This window comes from Festucalex cinctus, chromosome 7, assembly GCF_051991245.1.
Source record: "Festucalex cinctus isolate MCC-2025b chromosome 7, RoL_Fcin_1.0, whole genome shotgun sequence".
Classification (NCBI taxonomy): Eukaryota; Metazoa; Chordata; class Actinopteri; order Syngnathiformes; family Syngnathidae; genus Festucalex; species Festucalex cinctus.
This window is the reverse complement of record NC_135417.1, coordinates 8,055,394-8,077,244: the sequence shown is the minus strand read 5'-3', so window position 1 is coordinate 8,077,244 and position 21,851 is coordinate 8,055,394. Positions and strand designations below refer to the sequence as shown.

General features: G+C 38.9%; 1 protein-coding gene across 5 annotated transcripts in view; it reads right to left on the bottom strand.

Annotated features, from left to right (window-relative positions):
- bcam (basal cell adhesion molecule (Lutheran blood group)) overlaps nt 1-21,851 on the bottom strand; it is a 58,682-nt gene that overhangs the window by 4,453 nt on the left and 32,378 nt on the right. Inside the window, exons 2-15 of one of the 5 annotated variants that reach the window (XM_077527127.1) lie at nt 16,110-16,237; nt 15,797-16,013; nt 12,075-12,148; nt 11,071-11,167; nt 10,802-10,984; nt 9,649-9,770; nt 9,407-9,548; nt 8,023-8,138; nt 6,173-6,314; nt 5,159-5,283; nt 3,888-4,029; nt 2,537-2,557; nt 2,023-2,055; nt 235-376 (exon numbers count right to left, since the gene is read on the bottom strand). In XM_077527127.1, the coding sequence (XP_077383253.1) occupies nt 235-376; nt 2,023-2,055; nt 2,537-2,557; nt 3,888-4,029; nt 5,159-5,283; nt 6,173-6,314; nt 8,023-8,138; nt 9,407-9,548; nt 9,649-9,770; nt 10,802-10,984; nt 11,071-11,167; nt 12,075-12,148; nt 15,797-16,013; nt 16,110-16,237 (1,684 nt within the window). The other 4 variants (XR_013284318.1, XM_077527128.1, XM_077527131.1 and 1 more) reach the window with 4 other exon arrangements.

The following is a 21,851-nucleotide window of genomic DNA, read 5'->3' as shown; positions in this document are numbered from 1 at the left end:
TAAATTGTTGTGCAAGATTTAGCCACTGGGGGGCAGCCATGTAGACACAAATGAAGACTTTCACAACTACTGTAAGTAAACTACAATACTATTAGTTGTTTTGTTTTTTGCAGAGGATAAAGAATATATGTGTGTGAGTTACAAAGGTTAACATGAAGCTCATCCCAAATAAAGCTATTGTGCAACGGAAATGATGTTGTGGTTGCAGACGTTTTGAGAAACGGGAGGCCTCACACTTGCTTCTTGTCCTTCTTGGCGCAGGGCAGTTTGCTCTTCTTGTTGAGGAAGTAGATGAGGGCCACCAGCAGCAGGAGCAGCAGCACGCACACCACCACGGCGATCACCACCCCGCTGGAACCTCCCTGCTGCTGCTCAGCTACAGCGGCGCAATGACGGGGCGGGATGGGGGTGAGGATGGGGAAGGAGGGAGGGGGGAGGGGCAAGATGGAGGTGGAAATTTATCCGAGTGGAAGAAAGAAGTTGGAGGTGATGGAGGGAGGGTGTTGATTGGTTTGATTTGAATCATGATGATTGGTATGGAGATTTGATCCAATGGTAACAAGTAGATGAAGATGGGATAGGGGGGCAGATGAGGTCCAAATTGGGGGTGGGGATGGGAGGGAAGTGGGATGTGGAGTTAGTCTTAAATGCAGAAGACTGAAATGTGATGGGACCCACAAAAAACGGGACCGGCATATTCACAACAACGAAGCTGCTGACCAGCCACGACACGATAAACATTAAACACATTAACCCCCCCTCCCCCCCCACCACACACACACACTTTTATTACTGGACTTGTGGGGACATGACATCACGATACCATCATCATACCGCCATAATGGGAGGTTTTATTGTCATAAGTTCCAAGAAATCGTCGAATAAACAGTAAAACAGAGAAAAGCCAAATTTGGGGAATTTTTTTGTTTTGATCAGGATTGGAAAAAGAACAAACTTTAAAAGTCTCGTTCATATGTGCTTTTGGTTACTAGGTACTAGGGATGTAACGATATCCAAACATCGCGATACGATGTTATCACGATATGAAGGTCACGAAACAGATAATTATCACGATATTGTGGGGAGGTTGGTGATATAAAAAAAGGTCACAATATTGTAAAAAATATTAGCACATACTAAAACTAATTATAATAATAATTTGGAAATAAATCGGAACATGCCGTCTATCTCTCTATCAATAAATTAAGCTAACATAGCAGTTAAGTCACATTTGTTGTAAATACTTGTGCGAAAACACTTCTAGGCCATCAATATAAAACAAGCAAAATGAAAAACAGCAAGTACAGCTATAACCGAGCGCGGCTTACAGTTTGATGCCACATGACCGCTTTCTGAAAAGTTGAAAACTTAGGACCCTATTTCTCCAAAAGAAAAGCCTGGCGAGCCGCCAACTAAAAAAAGCGCTGGGGGAAACCCTGGTTTATTTTGTTTTTAAACTAGGGTTGTTTAATACCACTTTTTTGGGACCACTCTTAATTACTCACCAGTAGCTTTTGATGTATAAAATTTCAATTAAGACAATGTCAGATGTGAACAAAAGAACTTGTGATGCACATAATCATTCGTTGATGTGTCTTAATGGTTGCAATGTAGCACTAACTACCAGCAAGGAGAAATTACACAATGTCAGATTTTTTTTTAAGTATCGGTGACTGGTATCGGCAATACCTGCTACATTGCAATAAAGCTGAATACTGAAACCTGGTATCGGTATTCGCCCATCCCTAGTTTATATTGGCGATTCTTTAGGGGAGGAGTCAATTCCTCGCGGGTTGAATGCAGGAAGTCACCTCAAAACAAACGACGTCATCGTATCGAGTTTCTGATCTTAACTCTGTCGTAAAACGTCCGACCGCTGACGTCTGTCCCCACGACGGCAGTAATACAAGCACGCGTACACGAACAGCTCCCGTCAAAAACACAAACTACACTACATCGGCTACACACGGACACACACACAGGAAGACAAACGGCACGTGAGTGAAGTTAGCGGTTACAGACCTGACTTAAGCACGGGGTTTCCAGAGAGCAGCACTTTTGAGAAAAAGAAAGTCGCTCAGTCCAGTAAGCTTAGCAAAGCACACACGCACGAACAGTGAGGAAAAGAAGACGAGCGTGCAACTAAGAAGCCGAAAGGAGACGCACACAGAGTGGAAAGGAAGGGATAGAATAGAATAGAATCCTTTATTGTCCCCCGAGGGCCACACAAAAAAAAAACATGTCGCAGCATCCACAAAATATCCCACAGACGTTACAAAGGTGACAAGAGAAGAAAAAAGAAGAACAATATACAATATCCACAGTGTTTGGTAGCAAGAGGGCTCATGTACAAGATTGCAGTGCAGCAGTTGTGTAAATGTGTGTAGGTGTGTGTGCGTGTGTGCGTAAGTATGTAAGATGGAGGGAAGTGGGCAGGTGGGCGAAGGAGGAAGGGGTTAAGGGGGAGTGTACTAAAATGACAAGAGTCCTGAAAGAAGGGGGGACAAGAGGAGGAGGAGGAGGGAGAAGGCGCTACCTCTGTCGGCGGAGTCAACAGCTGCAAAAAGACCAGAAGAAGAAGAAGAGGAAGAATAAGAAAAAGGAGAAGAAGAAGGAGAAGAAGAAGAAGAAGAAGAAGAAGAAGAAGAAGAAGAAGAGGAAGAAGAAGAAAAGGAAGAAGAAGAAGAGGAGGAGGGGGAAGAAGGAAAAAAAGAAGAGGAGGAGGAGGAAGAAGAAGAAGAACAAGAAGAAGAGGAGGAGGAGGAAGAAGAAGAAGGAAAAGAAGAGAAGGAGGAGAAGGAAAAGAACAAGAGGAGGAGGAGGAGGAAGAAGAACAAAGAAGAGAAGGAGAAGGAGAAGGAGGAAGAAGAAACGGAAGAAGAAGTAGAAGAAGAAGAAGAAAAGGAAGAAGAAAAGGAAGAGAAGAAGAGGAGGAGGATGGGAAGAAGAAGAGGAAGAAGGAGAAAAAAAAGAAGAAGAAGAAGAAGAAGAAGGAGAAGAAGAAGAAGGAGAAGAAGGAGAAGAAGGAGAAGAAGAAGAAGAAGAAGAAGAAGAAGAAGAAGAAGAAGAAGAAGAAGAAGAAGAAGAAGAAGAAGAAGAAGAAGAAGAAGAAGAAGAAGAAACGGGGGCGGGGTGCAGGAAAATAGAAAAAACAGCATCAAGATGGTGTGGAGTCACAAAGGTTGAAGATTGCACATTGTTTAGCGCTATATGAGCACTTTTCAAAAATTCTAATTTAGCACCAAGTTAACTAAAGTTTAGATTTTTTTGAAAGTGAAACATTCTATTCATTTTAAATGGGGGGAAAAAAAAGGCTTCAGCTACTTAAAAAAAAAGTGGATTTGAAAAAAAGAGCGATAATGTAAGCGCTGAAATTATTAGAAAGTTAGCTTGTGTTTTTATTGATATTTATGAAAAAAAATCTAGATCTCTAAAAATCTACTTTAAAAAAAGTATATTTTGTACGAATGTTATCCGTTGAATGAGTACAATGTCAAAAAAAAAAAACTAACTGCTAGTTCGCTAGCTCCTAGCTTGCTAGCAACTAGCTGCTAGTAGATGCTAGCTCACTTGCTAGCCAAGTAAAGTTACGTCCAAATTTGTAGGCAGTGAAAAATATATAATTACTAAGATAACGTATTACAGTTTTCTATCCTTTTTCCGCTGGGGTTAAATTCCAAAAAATAACCGCAAAGAATTTAGCTTTGTTTTACATTCATTATAAATGTTTTAAGGCTCAATAACCCCTCACGCCACATACTTTAATACACTTTTCTCATTGAGGAATTTACATTTTCTCACATTTCTTTCTTGTTTAAACATTACAAACCTTCATTACTGTAAAAAACAAACAAAAACAACACAAATTGCTGGCAAACCAAACTGACCTCTTTTGAGAGACACGCTGATGATCTTGCTATCGGCGCCGTGCTCGTTGGCCACCTCGCAGGTCACGCCGTCCTTCATGACGGTGGCGCTGGCCGGCAGGGTGACGGTGCTCACCACCTTGTTGCCCTCCACCGTCACAGACTGCGAGATCGACAAAACAACCGCGTCACGTGCGAGCGGGCCTGTCCAAATGCGTCGACGCGTTCTGTTGTTGTAATTATTAGTTTTTTTCATTCAAGCGTCTTTTCATGTTTTCGGAGCGCCGCGAGCCGTCGGCATTTGCAAGATGAAACGGTGCACTTTGAAGGAGGATTCATTATACTTTTATCCTCTTTTATTATTTCACTTGATGTCACGCCAAGCTGACTCCCGCCTACGGGGGTGGGGGGGCTTTGCTTTTCAACTGCAGTGCATTAATAAAAAAATAAATAAATAATAATAATAGTGCAAGTATTTTCCATCTCTGTGCAAGCCACCAAAAAATGCTCTGAAGTTCTAGTGATCCATTTCAACAGCTTTACTTTTGCAATGTAATAATAATAATAAAATTTCATGACCAATCTAAAAAAACAAAACAAAAAAACAAAAAAAACCAAACTGAATTAATGTCTTGTTATTGTACAATAAAAAGATGGAAATCCGGTTAGAATGTTTTTTTTAAGCCTGATTCATCAATTTAATAAAATAATAATAATAATAATAGTAATTGTCTTGTTATATTTGTAGATGAAGGAATATTAAAAACTTAACAAAAGACACATTTTTAAAGAAAACAAATTTTTCAATGATAAAATAATTGGTGGACAATCTCTAGGCAGAATATCGGGGATTTTTTTTGCTGATTTAAAATCTTTTTCCCACATAAGAACAACCTGGAATTTTTATTTTTTTTGGGTGGGGGGGTTGTATCATGTTTTTATTTTGCTGATTTTGACTCTTTTTTCCCCACATAGAACATGATTTTTTTTTGGAGGATGGGTATCTCGTGATTTTATTTGTAAGAATACATGCCAGGATAAGACAGCTGTAACGTGTTGTAAACCTACCAAGATTATATGTTAGCTAGGATCATCCTAGTTATGCCTTTTATTGGATTAAATGTGCAAATATGTCATGCCTACTGCAATCATCTATGGGTCTGAAGGGGTTAAAAAGTCATATTTTTGACAACCCCCCATCATATATGAGAATCAGAGTATTGCAATCGCCGCCACTTTCTCGGACCAAAACATTTGCATCCACGCTAGCTAGCTCCGAGCGAGCCGCGTACCTGTTTCCCCGAGGGCTTCCAGGTGAACTGAGGTGCGGGAGAGCCGAAGGCGGAGCACCTCAGGGACACCTCATCCCCTTCCTTGGACACCTCCCCGCCGACGGGCGTCTCGATCACGGGCTTTCCTGCGGAGGGACGCGCGGGGGGAAAAGGGTGTCAAACAAAACGCTTTTTTGTCATCCCGCGTCGGGCGTAAACCGGCGAGGTGGGAAGCGCCGCCGCCCTCGCTTTGCCGCTTCCTCCAACTGTGCTGCGTCCTTCCTGACCCGCGCCGCTAGCAACGCATTGTTTGTTAGCATCCTGTTGGCGTGCGGGAGGAAAATGAACTTTTGATGGTTTATGCAGATGCTGTTATAAATACAGAGATGAAACAAGATAGACTTACTTACTGATAGCGTACAGTAGTGTTAATTTTGTCTGCCATTTTAAAATTTAGTCTCAGTTTTAGTCCAATTTCAGTCATGCTTGTTTTTTGTTTTTTTTTACAGTTAGTCAACCTCATCTAATTTTTATTTAGTAAATTTTTTAGTCGACTTATAAATCTAGCATTTTAGTCTTTATTTTAGTCCAAGAAAATGTCATTTTAGTCAACAAAAACATTTTAGTCAAAAAACTATCTACACCTTACATGCATATATTTTATTACTTTATGCATGATGATTAAAAAAAAAAAATATATATATATATATATATATATATATATATATGTTTATATCGCTAATCATGGAGGATGGGCAGGGGGGGCCCCGCGATAAGAGAAAATCAGAAAATAATAACTTTGAAAAGAAAAAAAATAAATAAAAAAACTTAATAAGCGGGCATATAGTTCTCCAAAATATAAAAACAAAAATAAATACTGTACATAAAAAAATAAAAATGATATAGAAAAATATGTTTTAAACTATTGTTCAGAAAAAACTTGCATCTAAATCTAAATATAAACAACAAGGATTACTGTTTCTCTCTCTGTTTCGAAGTCCCGCCATTGGTACCTGTGGTATCCGTGGTTGGTACCTGTGATGGTGAGGGCGGCGCTCGCCTGGCCCGTCAGTCCCGGCACGGACGGCACGGCCCCGACGCACACGTACTCGCCATCTTTCTCGTACGAGTCGGCTTTTATCGACAGGGTCCCGTCCTGGGAGAGAACCTTGGAACCCTGCGGGGATCAAAACGTGACCATATAAGACATTGTAGAGGACATTTCATTTAGGTGCAACCTTCATTTTCTGCGTTTTTTATTGCGTTTGTCCTCACCAGTAGAGGAGAAGAGGATTACTGCATTTTTTTCTTTAAAGGGATACTTGACTCATTGAACAATTTTCAGCAGTGAAAAGTTCGAATTTTGTCCAGAATGAATTTGATAACTTACCTACCCTTTTTTTGTGAAGCTAATGTTAAGTTAGCATTCTAATGCTAAGTTATCTTAACATGCTAATGCTAAGTTAGCATGTGAATGCTAATGCTAAGTTAGCATGCTAATTCTATTATGTAGTTAGCATGCTAATGCTATGTAAGCATGCTAACGCTAATGCCAAGTTAGCATGCTAATGCTAACTTGACTAGCTGGAGCCTCTCTCAGCTTTGGGCAGTCGTCGGGGTACACCCTGGACTGGTTGCCAGCCAATCGCAGGGCATGTATTTTATTTTAAAGAAAAAAAAAATACACTTCTTGAGGGAAAAAAATATTTGAAGTTTTTTTTAAAACCATTTTTTAACATAGTATTATGAGAATTTATTTTATTGTATTTTATTTTAAAGAAAAAAGTTATGCTTCTTTAGGAAAAAAATATTTGATTTTTTTGTTTTTTTGTTAGAAAAACAAGAAAAGTTCCGCCTAACGTTAATATCACATCTCTGAAGGATAATGTCCTGTTTATATTATTATTATTTTTTGCTTTGATTAGTTTTAGATCGATCTGATTGAGATATTAACAATTATAATACGTATTATGGGGCTGCATCACACTAAGTATTTCCTAATATCATGGTTATTAATCACGTCGATGACATGCCATTCCGACGTGACGTCGTAATGGCACTCGACTGTGCGGGTGCACCTAATTTTGTAACTTTGTGGGAACGCAAAAGTGCAGCTTTCACACACACACAAACAACGATAACAAATGAAAGTCAGTGGGCCGAAGTGAACCCACAACTTTCTCATGGAGATCCTGCCACATAAGAAACAACAAGAAATGTTTTTCCCTCCTAAAAAGCAGCAGCGCATGCCAGCAAGACACAACAGAAGAAAAAAAAAGAAAAAAAAGTTGGAGAAGAAGAGAAACATTCTTTTGTGTTACAAGTGGAGGGCATCGAGTGCAGCTGTGCGTCAACAGCAAATCGCAACTATTGTTGGCTTGACTGTGTGGGGGGGAAAAAATCCTTGCGTAACAAAATAGTTTTTATTTTTTTAAAAGTGTTTTTGTTTGGACTTAATTTCACTTTGTGAGGTGATGACATTTGAGTTGGCAGTTTGATTACTTTCTTTGTTGAAATAAGTCTGCCTTGTAAAAAAAAAAAAAAAAAAAAGCAAAAAGGACAGTAGAAAATTTAAGAAAAAAATATAGCAAATTTAGAAAATTATTACTTCAAGTAAGCACAATTATCTGCCAACAGAACAAGAAAAATGTTCTTAAATTTACCTGTAAGATTTAGAAAAATAAGAAAATAATACCATTCCCATATCAACCACAGCTGTCTTGAAAATAGCATTTTTATACAAAAAAAAAACAATAAAAAAGTTTTATTGACTTTTCCCAAGCTGTAATAAATAGGACTATTTTCTTAAAATACACATGTATTTTTTTTAATCTTGGATAACTTTGCCTGAGTGTCAAGCAGGGAAGTGAAAAGAGCCCTCTCACCTTTTTCCATTGCACCGTATGCGGGGCAGAGGCTTTGGTCTTACACTGCCACTCCACGGTGTCTCCGAACATGACAACCTGAGGCTTCGCCGGGCTCACATTCATCGGATCGATGTCTGACATGGAGAGAGAAGAAAAATCAATTAAGAGCTTTGGCGAGCGTGTAATAAAGCTCTTAAGAGGGTTCCACAAAGCGGGAATATTTGGAAGTACAAAGCTTGATGCCCTTTCTCTGAAGTTAAGCCCACTTTGGGCTAAGCCCGTTCCGCACAATTCCGAACGTTATCTCCCCGTAATGTGTTTGAATAGCTCAAATTAGGATGACTTTAAAGTGACGCCTGAACCGTGAACAATCGGACCGGACGGTCGGACCCCTTTCGTCCTTTACACGCGTTAGTTAAGCGGTGGGCACGTGTACCGATAACTTGGCCAAATTAGAGCATTTTTTTTTTTTTTCCACCTTTCGCTCAAAGGAAAAAAGGGCATCGTCGGATGTGTCTGAAAGGCTGTTTTACTTGTCACTGTTAATTGATATTATAATATTAACAATACATACAGTATAAACTGCCACTGGGTCTATGGGCGACCAAAACTGCCAAATAAAAAAAATAAAAAAATAAATGACCAAATAAATAAGTAAATGAATAAATGTGAAAATAAAAATGGATAAAAAATATCATTCAAAATTGTTTTAAATTCCAAAAAAATAATATAAATGGAAATTAAAAACAACAACAACAATATATATACATATATCATAAAAGTAAAAATAAATACACAAATAAAAAACGAGATTCTGCAGCATAAAATAAATAAGTATGAGAGCCCGGTGTTTTTATTTGTTGATTGATATTTAATTATATGTACGGTATATATTTATTTTTGTATTTACTTCCACATTTAATTTTAGATTTATTTTTTGAATTGTTTTTTTATTTTTATTTACTTTTATCTCTCTCTCTCTCTCTCTCTCTATATATATATATATATATATATATATATATATATATATATATAAAATTAAAAAATTAAATTAAAAATAAGTGAGAGAGCAGAGCATTTTTATTTATTGATTTATATGTATATATTTATTTTTGTATTTATTTCAAAATTTTTTATTTTTTAATCTCGTTTTTTATTTTTGTATTTATTTTTACTTTTATCTATCTATCTATCTATCTATCTATAGTTGTTTTTATTTTCATTTATATTTATGTTTTGTATTTAATTTTTTAATGATATTTTTAAATCCCCCCCCACCACCCCCCACTTTTATTGATTGATTTATTGATTTAGTAATTTATTTATTTTAAATTTTGGCAGTTTTGGTCCTCCATGTGGGTCTATCACGTTTCACAAAATGGGTCATGTGCAGCCCACTCACAGTGCACGCTGAGGGTGATCTCGCCCGTCAGGTCGGCGTCGAGGTTGTCAAAGTCGATGGCCTTGCACTTGTACACGCCCGTATCGGTGCGCTTGGCGGATTTCAGCATCAGGAGACCGCCCACGCCGAAGACCGGCTTGTCCTGGAGTGGAGGGATGGCAAAAATTTTTTTTTAAAGAGCCTCTTTAAAAGTCATCGGATTTTCCGCTTTTGTTTTATCCAACACAATTCTTTGAACGTACGTTTTTGGTGAAGTCAAACTCGGGTTGAGGGTTCCCGTCGGTCTCGCACTTCATGGTGACGTTGTCGCCCTCTTTGACGGCGCCGGGGTTGAGCAGGGTAAACGTGGCCGTCTCCGAGGGGTCTAGATGGACAAGGACAGACATTGGAAGGGAACAGGTGAGAATTCCTAAATAGGGTGAGCGTCCACCGCACCACTGTAAAGTCATCAATCGGAGAGGTACAAAGCATTCCACAAGCACTTTCCCAGTGACTCGTCTTTCCTCGCCTCATTCTCCGCATTCTTTGTCTTCTGCGGTGGAGTAGCAACCGTGACGCCACCAAAAGAATCAGCTAAATGACACGCAGAAGCTGTGACGTGGCGAAAATCAAACACCTACTGTAACTTGAGCTAGCTAACTAACATGGACTTTGGTAGCCGTTAAGACAAAAAAACAAAAAACAAAAATATTTTAACTGATAAAGAACTAGGATGGAAGGTTATCATGATAAGGTATATTAATACAAAATAAAAAAAATAATTATTCTAATGGTGTCATTTCAATTTAATTGCTTTAAAAGAGCCACAAGCTGCTAGCTAGCCTTCCACAAAGATGCTATGCTGAGCTACCATGATGAGATTGTTTTAATTGTAGTAAGAAAATAATTGTTAATATTGTTGTAATGTTAATAAAATGTTAAGAATTGAATTCATTTTTTACTTTTACTGTATTTGAGTCCATAAACAGCCAGCTAGCATTCCACAAACATGCTAAGTAAGCATTGTGTCGCTAGCTAACGTGACAACACTACTTTATACGTCATAGGGTAAAAGTGTTAGTCATTTAATGCATTACTTTTACATTTTAGCGATTATATTCGTGTTGTTGTTAGCATGAATTGGGCCATTTTATAGTTTAAAAATATCAATAAAATTCAATATGCTAGTACACGGGAAGATGCTATCTAGCCTGCTACAATCTTTGACTACATTTGTTTTCCGTGCTACTGTGGTCTGGCGTGTCTCACCTTCACTCTCAGCGGGGGTGAGACAGTTGTTAGATAATACACTAAGTAGCAAAGGATGTAAGATAGTGAGAACAGCAAACAAAACAAGATTTGGTGTTCATCACAGACATTTTACAAAACAAGAGTCCTGTCAATTTGAGCGCTCACAGTTGAGGTTGAGGTTGATGGTGTCGGATTTCTTCTGCTTGATCTGGTCTCCCGGCAGACTGTACTCCACCGTGCACTGGAACACCGAGTCCTTGTCGGCCTTGCTGGGCTGCATGTACAAGGTGCTCTTGATGGTGTAGAGGCCCGAAGCCTCCCTCACCAGAGACGGGACCATGTAGGTCTCTTTCCCAACAAGAGTGACAATGTGTGAGTTGTGTTCGACGGGACTTGAAAAACGATGACACGATGATGATGATTTATCGACATACTTTCTTTCCTGTCCTTGACCTCGGGAAGGGGCTGGCCATCCTTAAACCAGATGATCCTCGGCTGCGGGTGTCCATTCATTGTCACGCAGGTCCCGATCTGGTTTACAGGATCAAAGAGTCAGACAGTATAGCAATACCGGAACATAATCAGTCTTCTACTTTATTAAATCAGTGTCCCCCATTGAAAAGAATTGAATAAATTGGCCCTTCTGAGCAATACAATAGGGATAGAGCGATTTGGGTCAAATGAATAACCCACAATATAACCCAAAAATTGGGTTGTCTGTGTGTTATTAATTTAATTTTGCCCAAACTTTTGGGTTAAATAATTCAAAAGGGTTGGCTCGGTTCATTTTTCACCCAATTCAATTGGGTTCAATAGGGATAGTCAATTTAACCAAAAAGTTGAGTACAATGAATTACCCAAAACTGCAACAACAACAACAACAAATTGGGTTGCTTTGTATGTTATTATTTTATTTGACTCAACGTTTTGGATTAAATAACTTCAAAAGTTGGGTCATTTAATTGCTGACCAAATTCAGTTGGGTTACTCAATTCACACAAAAAGTTGGGTCAAACGAATAACCCACAAATAAGCCCCCAAAAAAAGGTTGCTTTGTGGATTTAAAAAGTATATATATTTTAACGTATTAATTTCATTTAATAACTAAGTCAATTTTTGAAAATTTTGGGTTATTTTTGACCCAACCGTTTTTAGAGTTTATCAACACTTTTCGTTAGTTTGCTGCGGGCTTCTGACTCTCTCCGTCACGCACGGCAAAAACTGATGGGCGTTAACTAACTTTAGCCCAGTTAGCTAGCTAGCTGGGCTAAAGTTGGCTAGCAAGCTAGCTGTCTTAGCTATAAGATGGAACTGGGCCACAGCAAGGAGAATTTTACAACATCAACAGGCGCAAAAACTGACTCGGATTCTACCTCTGGCCACTATGTGGTGCTTGGTTAAAGTAATTTTAATAATAGGGCTGGTTTTGCAAACACACCTCGGAGCTGGTCGACTGTCCAACAGAAATGGCTTGGGTCGATGCTTGCGTGAGGGTGGGCTTCTCTGGAGCAACTGAGAGAGGATTTAAAAAAAAAAAAAAAACAGAGCGGAAGATGAGAGTGACGATAAATGATCATATCGTTATGATTCAGAGGAAGTAACACCCGCACCTTTAACCTTAGAGGCGAACACCCATAAAACATCGCGGCCATCCCACGCTGGCTTTCTGACCTTGTTAATTCACTTGAGCAGTAAATATCCTGCTCGGCGTTATTCCAGCCGTGACCCGGCTTCACATGAGCTGATAAGGGTCACATCATCCACTCACACACAAAAAGAAGAAAAGAGAGAAAAAAAAAAAAAAAAAACACTCCCGAGATTGTAAAAACTATCGCACAGGTGCAAGATTCACCCTTGTTTCTTCGCTTCTTTCTCCAGCTCACATGCAAGGTCGTCACCATCTTTTGTGCATGTTTGAGCTATAAAAATGTATCCGCTGAAAAACCTCCAACGGTTGGAATTTATCCCATCACTGAGCTTTTCCATGCCACAACAACGAGGCACTCTTATGTGGCCATTCCCGCAAGAAGCTTCGGCTCACAAGATGGCTGTCAAATCAAACGTCTTAATTCGTGTTTTTTTTGTTTTTTTTCCCCATCCTCCTCACTTTTCTGCCTTTCGCTGCAAGACGTGCGTGCACTCACAGCGGACAACAAGGCGCTCTAAAGTGGTCACACCAGTGGAGTATATCGAAGGGAAGAGGCATTTTCAGGGTGGAGGCTTAGCATAGCTAGCATATTGCATGTCATAATTGCATCAAATAACCGATGGTGCGAGCGAAGGTGCTCAAATTCTTAAAGTGGAAGTCAACCCGGATTTTTTGTTTTGTTTTGACAATAATATGTTCCATGCAGACCCACTAGTGTAAATCTGTTATTCTGGTTAATTCATTTGCTCCCAAAAACGTATAAATACGTTCTATTTTAAATATTACCATGCTCCCAAAGACATATTTATACATTTTGTTCAATGTTTTTTTTTTATGCTAGAGCATACAGAAGGCTTTGAATCAGCCTCTCAACTGAAGAGAATGGTAATGGCAATGGTAGTTATAACAAAAATGGCAAGAAGGTGGCAGCAGAGTATAAGAGATCAACCAGAGATATACTGCAAAATGGAAACAGAAATCTACTTTTTTTTCCTGATGAAAGAAGAGACTCTAATCCTTCTTTTGATAGGTTCCATGTCTTTATAGCAATAGAACACAATATTCTGTGAGCCTTGCAAAATCATTCAAAATATCTCGGAGTGAATGAGTTAATATTGCGTTAGTGGAATATGAGTTAAGCAGAAAAATCCAGCGGTTTTTATCCATCCCAGGGGGTGGCCATTTTACCACTTGCCGTCGACTGAAGATGACATCACAGTTGCCCAGGTTTCAGGAAACAACCAATCACAGCGCAGCTTCAGAAAACAGATGCGCTGTGATTGGCCGTTGCCCGAGCACTGAGCAACTGTGATGTCATCTTCAGTGGCCAGCAAGAGGCAAAATGGCCGCCCCCAGGGATGGATAAAAACAGTTGCATTTTGTTTCATAATTCATATTCCACAAATGTAATTTTTAGTCAGAATGTCATGTTTAGACTAGTGAGGTCACATATAACATATTATTGCCAAGAACTGTTTAAAAAAAAATCAGGAAAACTGAATTAGTGATTAACACTCCACAGTAGAGTACAACACAGTTCAAAGTCTTTGTACATTTTTAGCAATTATCCTCAAACATGTTAAGAAACAAATTTCTGAATTGACATTCTCGCTAGAAACTATCGCAGCTCAGCTTTCAGGAGACCACAAAAACACGACCGACGTCATATAATTCATCCTCCCCTCCCCTCTCAGCCAAACGCGAGCGATGAATAACTGCGGGCTGTTTTCTTCCCACTAAGTGCCCGAAACTAAATGGTCAAATAGCAGCACTTCATTGCGGTATTGTCCAACACTCCACTGTTAATAATAAAAGTCGCCCACTCACCACTGACCAAAATTCTTTTTTTTTCTTTTTTCTTTTTATGAGTACATCATGGTTAATGGATAACAAGATGATTTTGAAAACATGTTGGACTGCAAAACCTGTTTTGCTACATTTTCTTACATTAGCTAGCATTTATGTGGAAGTAGTGACTTTAATACAGAGAATTTGACATCATTCCCTGTTTTCAAGTCAAAAGGCTAATGATGCATGCTAAGTATTTGTTTGTCAAAAAGCAACAAATATTTGCACCAGTCCACGCTGAGCAATTTTCTTTAATAAGTTTACCGGTGAAGTCAATTAAGCGCCAGCTAATCATTCTTGACACAATTGATGAAAAGTTCAATCACACCTGTCATGTCTGATACATGTCACCGAAATAACACTTGGAGGGTTCGAACCCCCCAACTCCATGTGTGTCCTTGGCCCACCCACAGTCACCCCTGATTAGACATCCTTCATACTTTCACTTGCATCACCCAACAGTTAGCATGAGTGATTTGATGGTTGACTTCCTTCCACAATATAGAGACGCACCAACCGTGTTGGTAGTTGGCGTTAAATGCCTGTCGATCTGCCAAATATGTGTTCTGTGTTGCCATATGTGAGAACGGGAGAAATTTCTTGCAGGGTCATTATAATTTTTGAAATAGCATTAATGAAAAACACTACCATCACTTCTTTATTTCTCAATGTTCTCAAACTTTTCGTTTCATCTCTTACTCGGGCAATTGGCTTCTTCCGATTGGTTATTTTAGTTAATAAAAAAATAAATAAAATTACTGAATAAATAATAATAATAATAATAATAATATTAATAATAATAAATTACTCCGAATAATAATATTAAATTACGACTACTACTACTACTAAAATAAATAAATAAAATAATAATAATAATAATAATAATAATGATAATAATAATATATTTAGAGATGCCTTTCTTGGCACTCAAGGACACTGTGCAGTATTTTGAGAGAGGACTTTTAAAAAAATAAAAATAAACGAAAAACATGTTTGTCGATGTTAGAAAATGTTTTTCAAATAATGTAATCATTTTTTTACTACACAATACAATGATTTTTTTTTAAAGCACAAAAGGACTTTAAAAAAAAATTAATTAAACTAAAAACATGTTTGTCGATGTTATTTAGAAAATGTTTTTCAAATAATATTGTTGATTTTTATTTACTACACAACAGCCTACTGTGATTTTTTTAAAGCATAAAGAATGCACAATTTTTTTAAATTAAAAAAACTAAAACTAATACTAAAACTCAGAAAAACTAAACTATAAAACATTTATAAAAAAAAAAGCTAACCAGCTAAAGAAAAACTAACAAACCTGCTCTGATAACTAATTACAACTAACTAACTACATTTAAAAACAAAACAAAAACAACAACAGCAAAAAATTAATTATAATGAAAATTCCATAACTATAATTATAACTACAACGCTGGTGGGCAGTAGAATGTTTTTGTCATGTAGTATTTTATAGGCATTTGAAGTGCACATTTTGTGTGTGTTTTTTTTTTTTTTTTGGTTTCTGTTTTATTTTTTGTTTACAAAAATTGCACAAAAGATGGCGGCCTCCTATCACGTTGCTAATGTTTGCGCACCAGCCGTTAGCATGTTTGCATTCTTCTTATCTCAGCAAGCGCTCAAGCAACTTTGGGCGGACTCACAGAAGACTTTGAGAACGGTGGAGGCTTCTCCGCTGCCGGCAGTCCCGGCGTTGACCGAGCAGAAGAAGACGAGTCCGTCGGAGGGTTGGACCGACGTGACGGTTAAGGTGAAGTCGTCGTTGATGCTCACGCGGCCGCTCAGGGGCGTGTCCTTGTCGCTTTTGGCCTCGCCGCTCTGCATGCGGTAAGCCACGCGCTTCCTGTTCCCCTGCAACTCCTGAAAAGACCAGAAAGGGCAGGAACGGTTGTCGTACCATTAACGCAAACATGCTAGCATGCTACGTGCACAACACTGACGGCCGCAGTAACTCACGATGTGCCACTCCACGATGTTGTTACTGGACGCCGGCGACACGGTGTACGTGCAGGGCAGCTTGGCAATCTTGTCCTTCAACACCTCCACTTTCGGCGCCACGTTGACCGTCACCGACGCTCGGCACACTGCGGAGAACGTCGACAATGACACACAGTTGAGTGTACTTAGTGCGAGTAAGTTTACACAAGTATCTCCCGAAGCCGGCAACGCGGCGCGTGAATAATGAATGAACCATGTCGTCAATTTCTCAGCTACAAAATCCACACGTGAATAATTGATGCATTGCGAGAGAGCGGGAAGGGAAGGAATGGGAGGAGGACAACGTCTGTTTGGGTTCCTAATAATGGGGCGAAGATGGATGAAAGTGTGTTTGCTGTCTGCAGTGAATGAGTGGACAACCTGAAAGGAACAATACGGAAATATAAGGAGTCTATGGAGGAGGTACTGACGTAAAAATCTCCCTCAATCTGCCTAGGAACCTTCTGGAAGTATGTCAGGCTCATTAGCATACAGTCTGTTAGCATATTGCTAGCATGTTAGCTGACCTATTGCATTGAAGTGTGGTGGTGTGCAGCCAAAACCAACATCGATTCGATCTTTCTTTTTACAGAAACGTGCAATTCATGTCGTTTCCGGCTGCGGATACAGAGACCACACTAAATCCATTATTTATACAACTAAAAACTTTCAAATTGAATGAATTGATGGAGTTTAACCGTCTCAAAATAAACTTTAAAATCCAAAATTTTACCAGTTAATATATAAATTAAATAAAAAAAAAAAATAAATAAAAAAAAAAAGGAAAGTGAGTATAAATTAACTCCAGATATTTTCTCCAAAACAAAATACAGAACAAAACAAGAAGAACAATGTATTTCAAATTAAGGTGTCATCTTAAGGAACAATGTGGATTGTAAAACAATTTAGCTCGTTTCATTCAGCATTTGTACTTCTGTCTTCTTATTTGTCCAAGATGTTCCCAAATTAACGACGTGGTAAGAATTTTTGTTGAGACCCGTATTCAAAATTCCTTTAATGAAGCCACAGCTCCCTTTGGTGAGACACAATAAAAAAAATATATACCCAAAACAAAACAGTTTGTGATGAGGAAAAAAAATGTCAGACACATTCCAGGCAGGTCAGACTGAACAATTCATCATGACCCTCCAAAACGGCCCCAAGTCGAAGGTCATTCAATGCTGACATTTACGTTGATGGACCTTGGCGCAAATCACTTTTGGATGCATCAATCATGAACTTCCCCGCCATGATTTGATTACACCCGATTTATGATTTAAGTCTCACATTCTCAGTTTGTTGGTATTGTCAGGAGGAAACTTGTGCGCCTCAGCCAGCTGAAAACAAATAAACGGATGAATGGTGCTTGAGAAACACACACGCATACTGTATATTATATTATACATACAGACGCACACACACAGCATTTTAGATCAAGTGACTCGCTGGCAGATGTAGAAAGAAGAGCCGAAATGTAACACACTTAGTCCATGTTGTTTGATGTGTTGGAAAACACGTAAACTGAATTTGCATCTGGGCAACTTGCAGACTCTGAGTGGCCCCTTGATTAAAAAGAAGAGAAAAAAATGTGAAAAAAAAAATGTTTCTGATTTTTTTTTGGGGGGGGGGAGGGGGAATGGAATTTGAAAAAAATATATATATTTTTTTTACATTTTTTTGTGTCACTTATAGAAGCATTGCATTCCCTTTTTTTCCCAAATTATTTTTGGGGGGAGCTTTGCTTTTTTTTCCTGTTTTACTGAATATTTTTTCTGTCTAAAAAAAATTTTTTTTTTTTTTAAAAACAGGGGAAAATGAGGGAAATATTCAGAAAAACAGGAGGAAAAAAATTATTCAAAAAAACGGGAGAAAAAAAATGCAAAAAAAAATGCCCGCCCTGTGACTTTTCAAACTCTTTCACTGGCGAGTATGGGCTATCGGCAATCCAGTCATATATACAGGTCGGTGGTCTGCAACATGTCACTTGGAGTTTAGAGGTAAAAAAATAAAAATAAAATAAAAAATTACCCAGAAAAACAATAGTCGGTGCTGTTTTTTTTTTTTTTTTTTTTTTTTTTACAACTTCAATATTTTTCATGTACAATTTATACCTTTAAAAAGTAAATTTTTCTACTTGCTGTTGACATCACCTGTGCTGAGGAAGTAGGAAACAACCAATCATGGCTCAGTTTACTGACCAAACCCAGAAAACAAGTGAGCCGTGATTGGCCGCTACCTACTTCTCTTTCATTCTGGACAAAATCTGAACTTTTCACTGCTGGAAATTGTTCAATGAGTCAAGTATCCCTTTACGTCGCCCATCCCCATCGTAGAAAGTCACCTAAAACGCACCTGGAGTGATCAATCTGCTTTCTACAGCAGGCAGATGGACAGACAGAGACGGCCAATTACAGCATAATTAGGGAATCCTCAATACAGTGTGAGCCACCCCCCCAGCCCCCAGTCAAGTGTGTGTGTGTGTGTGTGTGTGTGTGTGTACAAGGAGAATGGGTGTGGTCAGAGGGCCTGGAGGGAAATTGGGGGATGGGGGGGCTACATGGGGGTCTCGTTAGCTGACACAGCCCAGATAATCCGATTTACTCAGAGAGGGAAATGGTGAAGTGGGGGGGGGGGCATGACCGGGCAACGAGACAGATGGGAGTGAGACGGTCAGACGTGAAGTGAACACGCACACACTCACATTTGATCTATTATTAAGGTGTTTTTATGAAGACGCCGAAAAATGGCCAAAAGCTGCAGTTGCGAGTGAGACGCCGTCAAAAAGCGTCAAAGCGCAGCAGTCAAGAACGCACACGACCCGCCGAAGCGGTATCGGCCCCGCGTCTCCTGAAAAGTTAATGCGGAGCCGTCTTGGATGCTCTCGCTCGATTCTTTTATGCACTTTGCTTCCACTCGTCACGCGCACGCACGTGCGCACGTTTCCTCCTCATTAACAGATGAAGCCAACTGGATCCTCTCAACTTTCTTTTCGTATTCCGGGCATGAAGACCCGGGCCTCGTTTCAAGCTCGCCTCTTCAAGAGCATTGTTTTAACAATGCACACACCGACAATTACAAAAAAAAAAAAAAAAAAAAAGAAAAAAAAGAAAGAGAGATGGCACCCATTTGTCTTCTCGCTAACCCAAACATTACTCATGAGGGACTGTAAAAAAAGAAAAGGGGGGGCTGCTGCATGTATGTGTGTACCTGTATGAGTGCGAGTGTGTGGTCCAAAACAACCTTTGGTGGCTTAAGTGGATTATTGTGAGTCGGGACTGTTGGCAAAGCAAACAGAAGTTGCGGCGCAAGGTCTGAGTCACCTCCAAGCAGAAAGAAGGTCACCAAAAGGGCTGCATTTACGCACTACCTGCTTCCCAAATTGAATGCTAATATCTGCGACTAGACTTACACAACACTTGAAACAACAACCAAGTTGCACGTCATCAACTCCGCAAGTGTCGGAGACACACACGTGACCACACAAAAAAAAAGTAAACAATGCATAGAGAATACAAATCTAAACCTCACATAGCTGTATCGACAGTGTAAGAGTAGGAAGGTTATTTTAGTTCACTAAAACTCGCAAAAAAAATGAAATAAAAAAAAAAACAATTAGTTTGACGTAATAAAATAAAAATGCCTTAAAAAAAAAAAACTGAAACTACATCTTATGTTTATAAAACTAACAAAAATTATCTGTGACTACAGCAAAAATGTCCTTTGTTTTTGTCTTTGATAATTCATTTAATGCATGAGCCTTTTGGGGATGATTTTAAATGTAATTTGACGTGGATTTATTTTGATATTAACCCGACCATGGTGTTTTTTAAATATTGCACACAAGTAATACACATTAAGAAAAATAATAATAATAATAAAAAAAAAAAAAACTAAAACTAATACTGAAACTAACTAACTAAACTATAACTAAGCATTTAATAAATAACTAAAATTCACAAAAAAACACCCTGAAACCTAATCAGCACTATAGTGATAGACCAGTTATTGGCCGGGGAGATTATCGACACCGATATTTGCCATTTTGTTGCATATCGGCATCGACCCTTTTCATCTCAAAATTGTGTCAAACTCGGGGAATTATTTTTGCCGTTTCAATTTTCAGTTAACTTTCTAAGAGATGCTGATGAACTCCCTCCACTTTGGTTTTTGTTTGAACTTCAGACAAAGCTCAGTGAAACATCAAAATAAATTAAAAAAAAACCTACAAAACTATATTTACTGTAGAAAACGTAAGGTGGATATTTCTTCATTTATCTGGGAGTTCACTTTTTTGTTGTAATTTTTAAAACAAAGACGTCTTTTCTACCATAAGAAAAAAAAATGCAGTCAAAATTTTGACACAAATACTTCCCATTTCACCGCAAATGAATATCAGCTCCAAATATCGGTTAACGGTGTCCCTGACTGCTAATAATCGGTATTGATATTGGCCCTAAAAAAAACATATTGGTCTATCTCTTACTGTTAAAATAATTATTGCAAGACTTTTACAGCGATCTGATGAGCTGGATCGTGATTGGATGATATTTTGCATTTTATGCCAAATCGGTGATCGTCTTTCTTAATTTGCTGATCAATCAATGATGTAATTGATGGCTAAAGCAAAGTAAGATGTTCCATGTTATATTTAATGTTTATCTGAAGAATATACAGGCTGATTAAAAAAGAATGACCCTAGTGACCCTAAAAAAACTAAAACTAATACTGAAACTAACAAACTAAACTATCACTAATCTTTTATTAAATAACTACAACTAATAAAAACTAACAGAACCATTCTGAGTGTTACTTTTGTACAGTTTTCCATTCGCATCTGCATATACGCTATCAATTATTCACGCGGAGTTTGACGCGCGAGACGCCGCTGCGCTCCTTCCGCTCGGTCTCGTTGCCTAAAGTTGCAAAATATGTACACAGAGATTCACTTTGCTGTTATAAAACGAGGAGCATCTCCCCCCAATCGCCGAGCTAATAAAGTTGTATTCCATTCCGTTTCTCTTTGCAACCTTTCACGCAGACAGAAAGTGCATTTGGCTTCGTCTGATGTCGGCTATGAGCATCATCATTAGCGATAATACAACTTAATGGATCGCTAATGTAAAAATCACATTTACGGAGAGACTTTTTTTTTTTTTTTTTTTTTTTCCAAAGTCAATCAAAGATCAGACGAAATTTGTGATCAATCCATCCAACTGTCGTCTATTGTACAGTACAATCGATGTGTGTCTGTGGGGAAGGGCGGGATCGGTCTCGGGGAGGGAGTGAATGGAGGGGGACGGAAGGGGGGGGGGCACGTAAAAGCTCGGAAGTCTGTCAGCGAAGGGCTGATGAGATGAGAGCAGAACAGGTGCGGGTTGGCAGCTGCTACCACACACGCACACTCGTGCACGCCGTCAAAAAAGTGTGCGCGAGTGTGAAAGGCAAATGTGGTTTCAGATTGGGGGGGGGGCTACTGTAAAAAAAAGGCATCCGCTAAGTGTTGCACTAGATTTTTCTAATTTTGCAATTTGAAGCGGACATACAATGGAATGTAAATATATCTTTGTACTCGGGATGGGCGAGTACCGATACCAGGTATCGGTATCGGGCCGATACCAGCCTTTTTTCAAGTACTCGAGTACTCGTGACGCAGACGAGTACAAGCGACCGATGGCAGAGGGGGAAGACGTTAAGTGAGTCCTCCTTGCCTGTAAGTGGCGC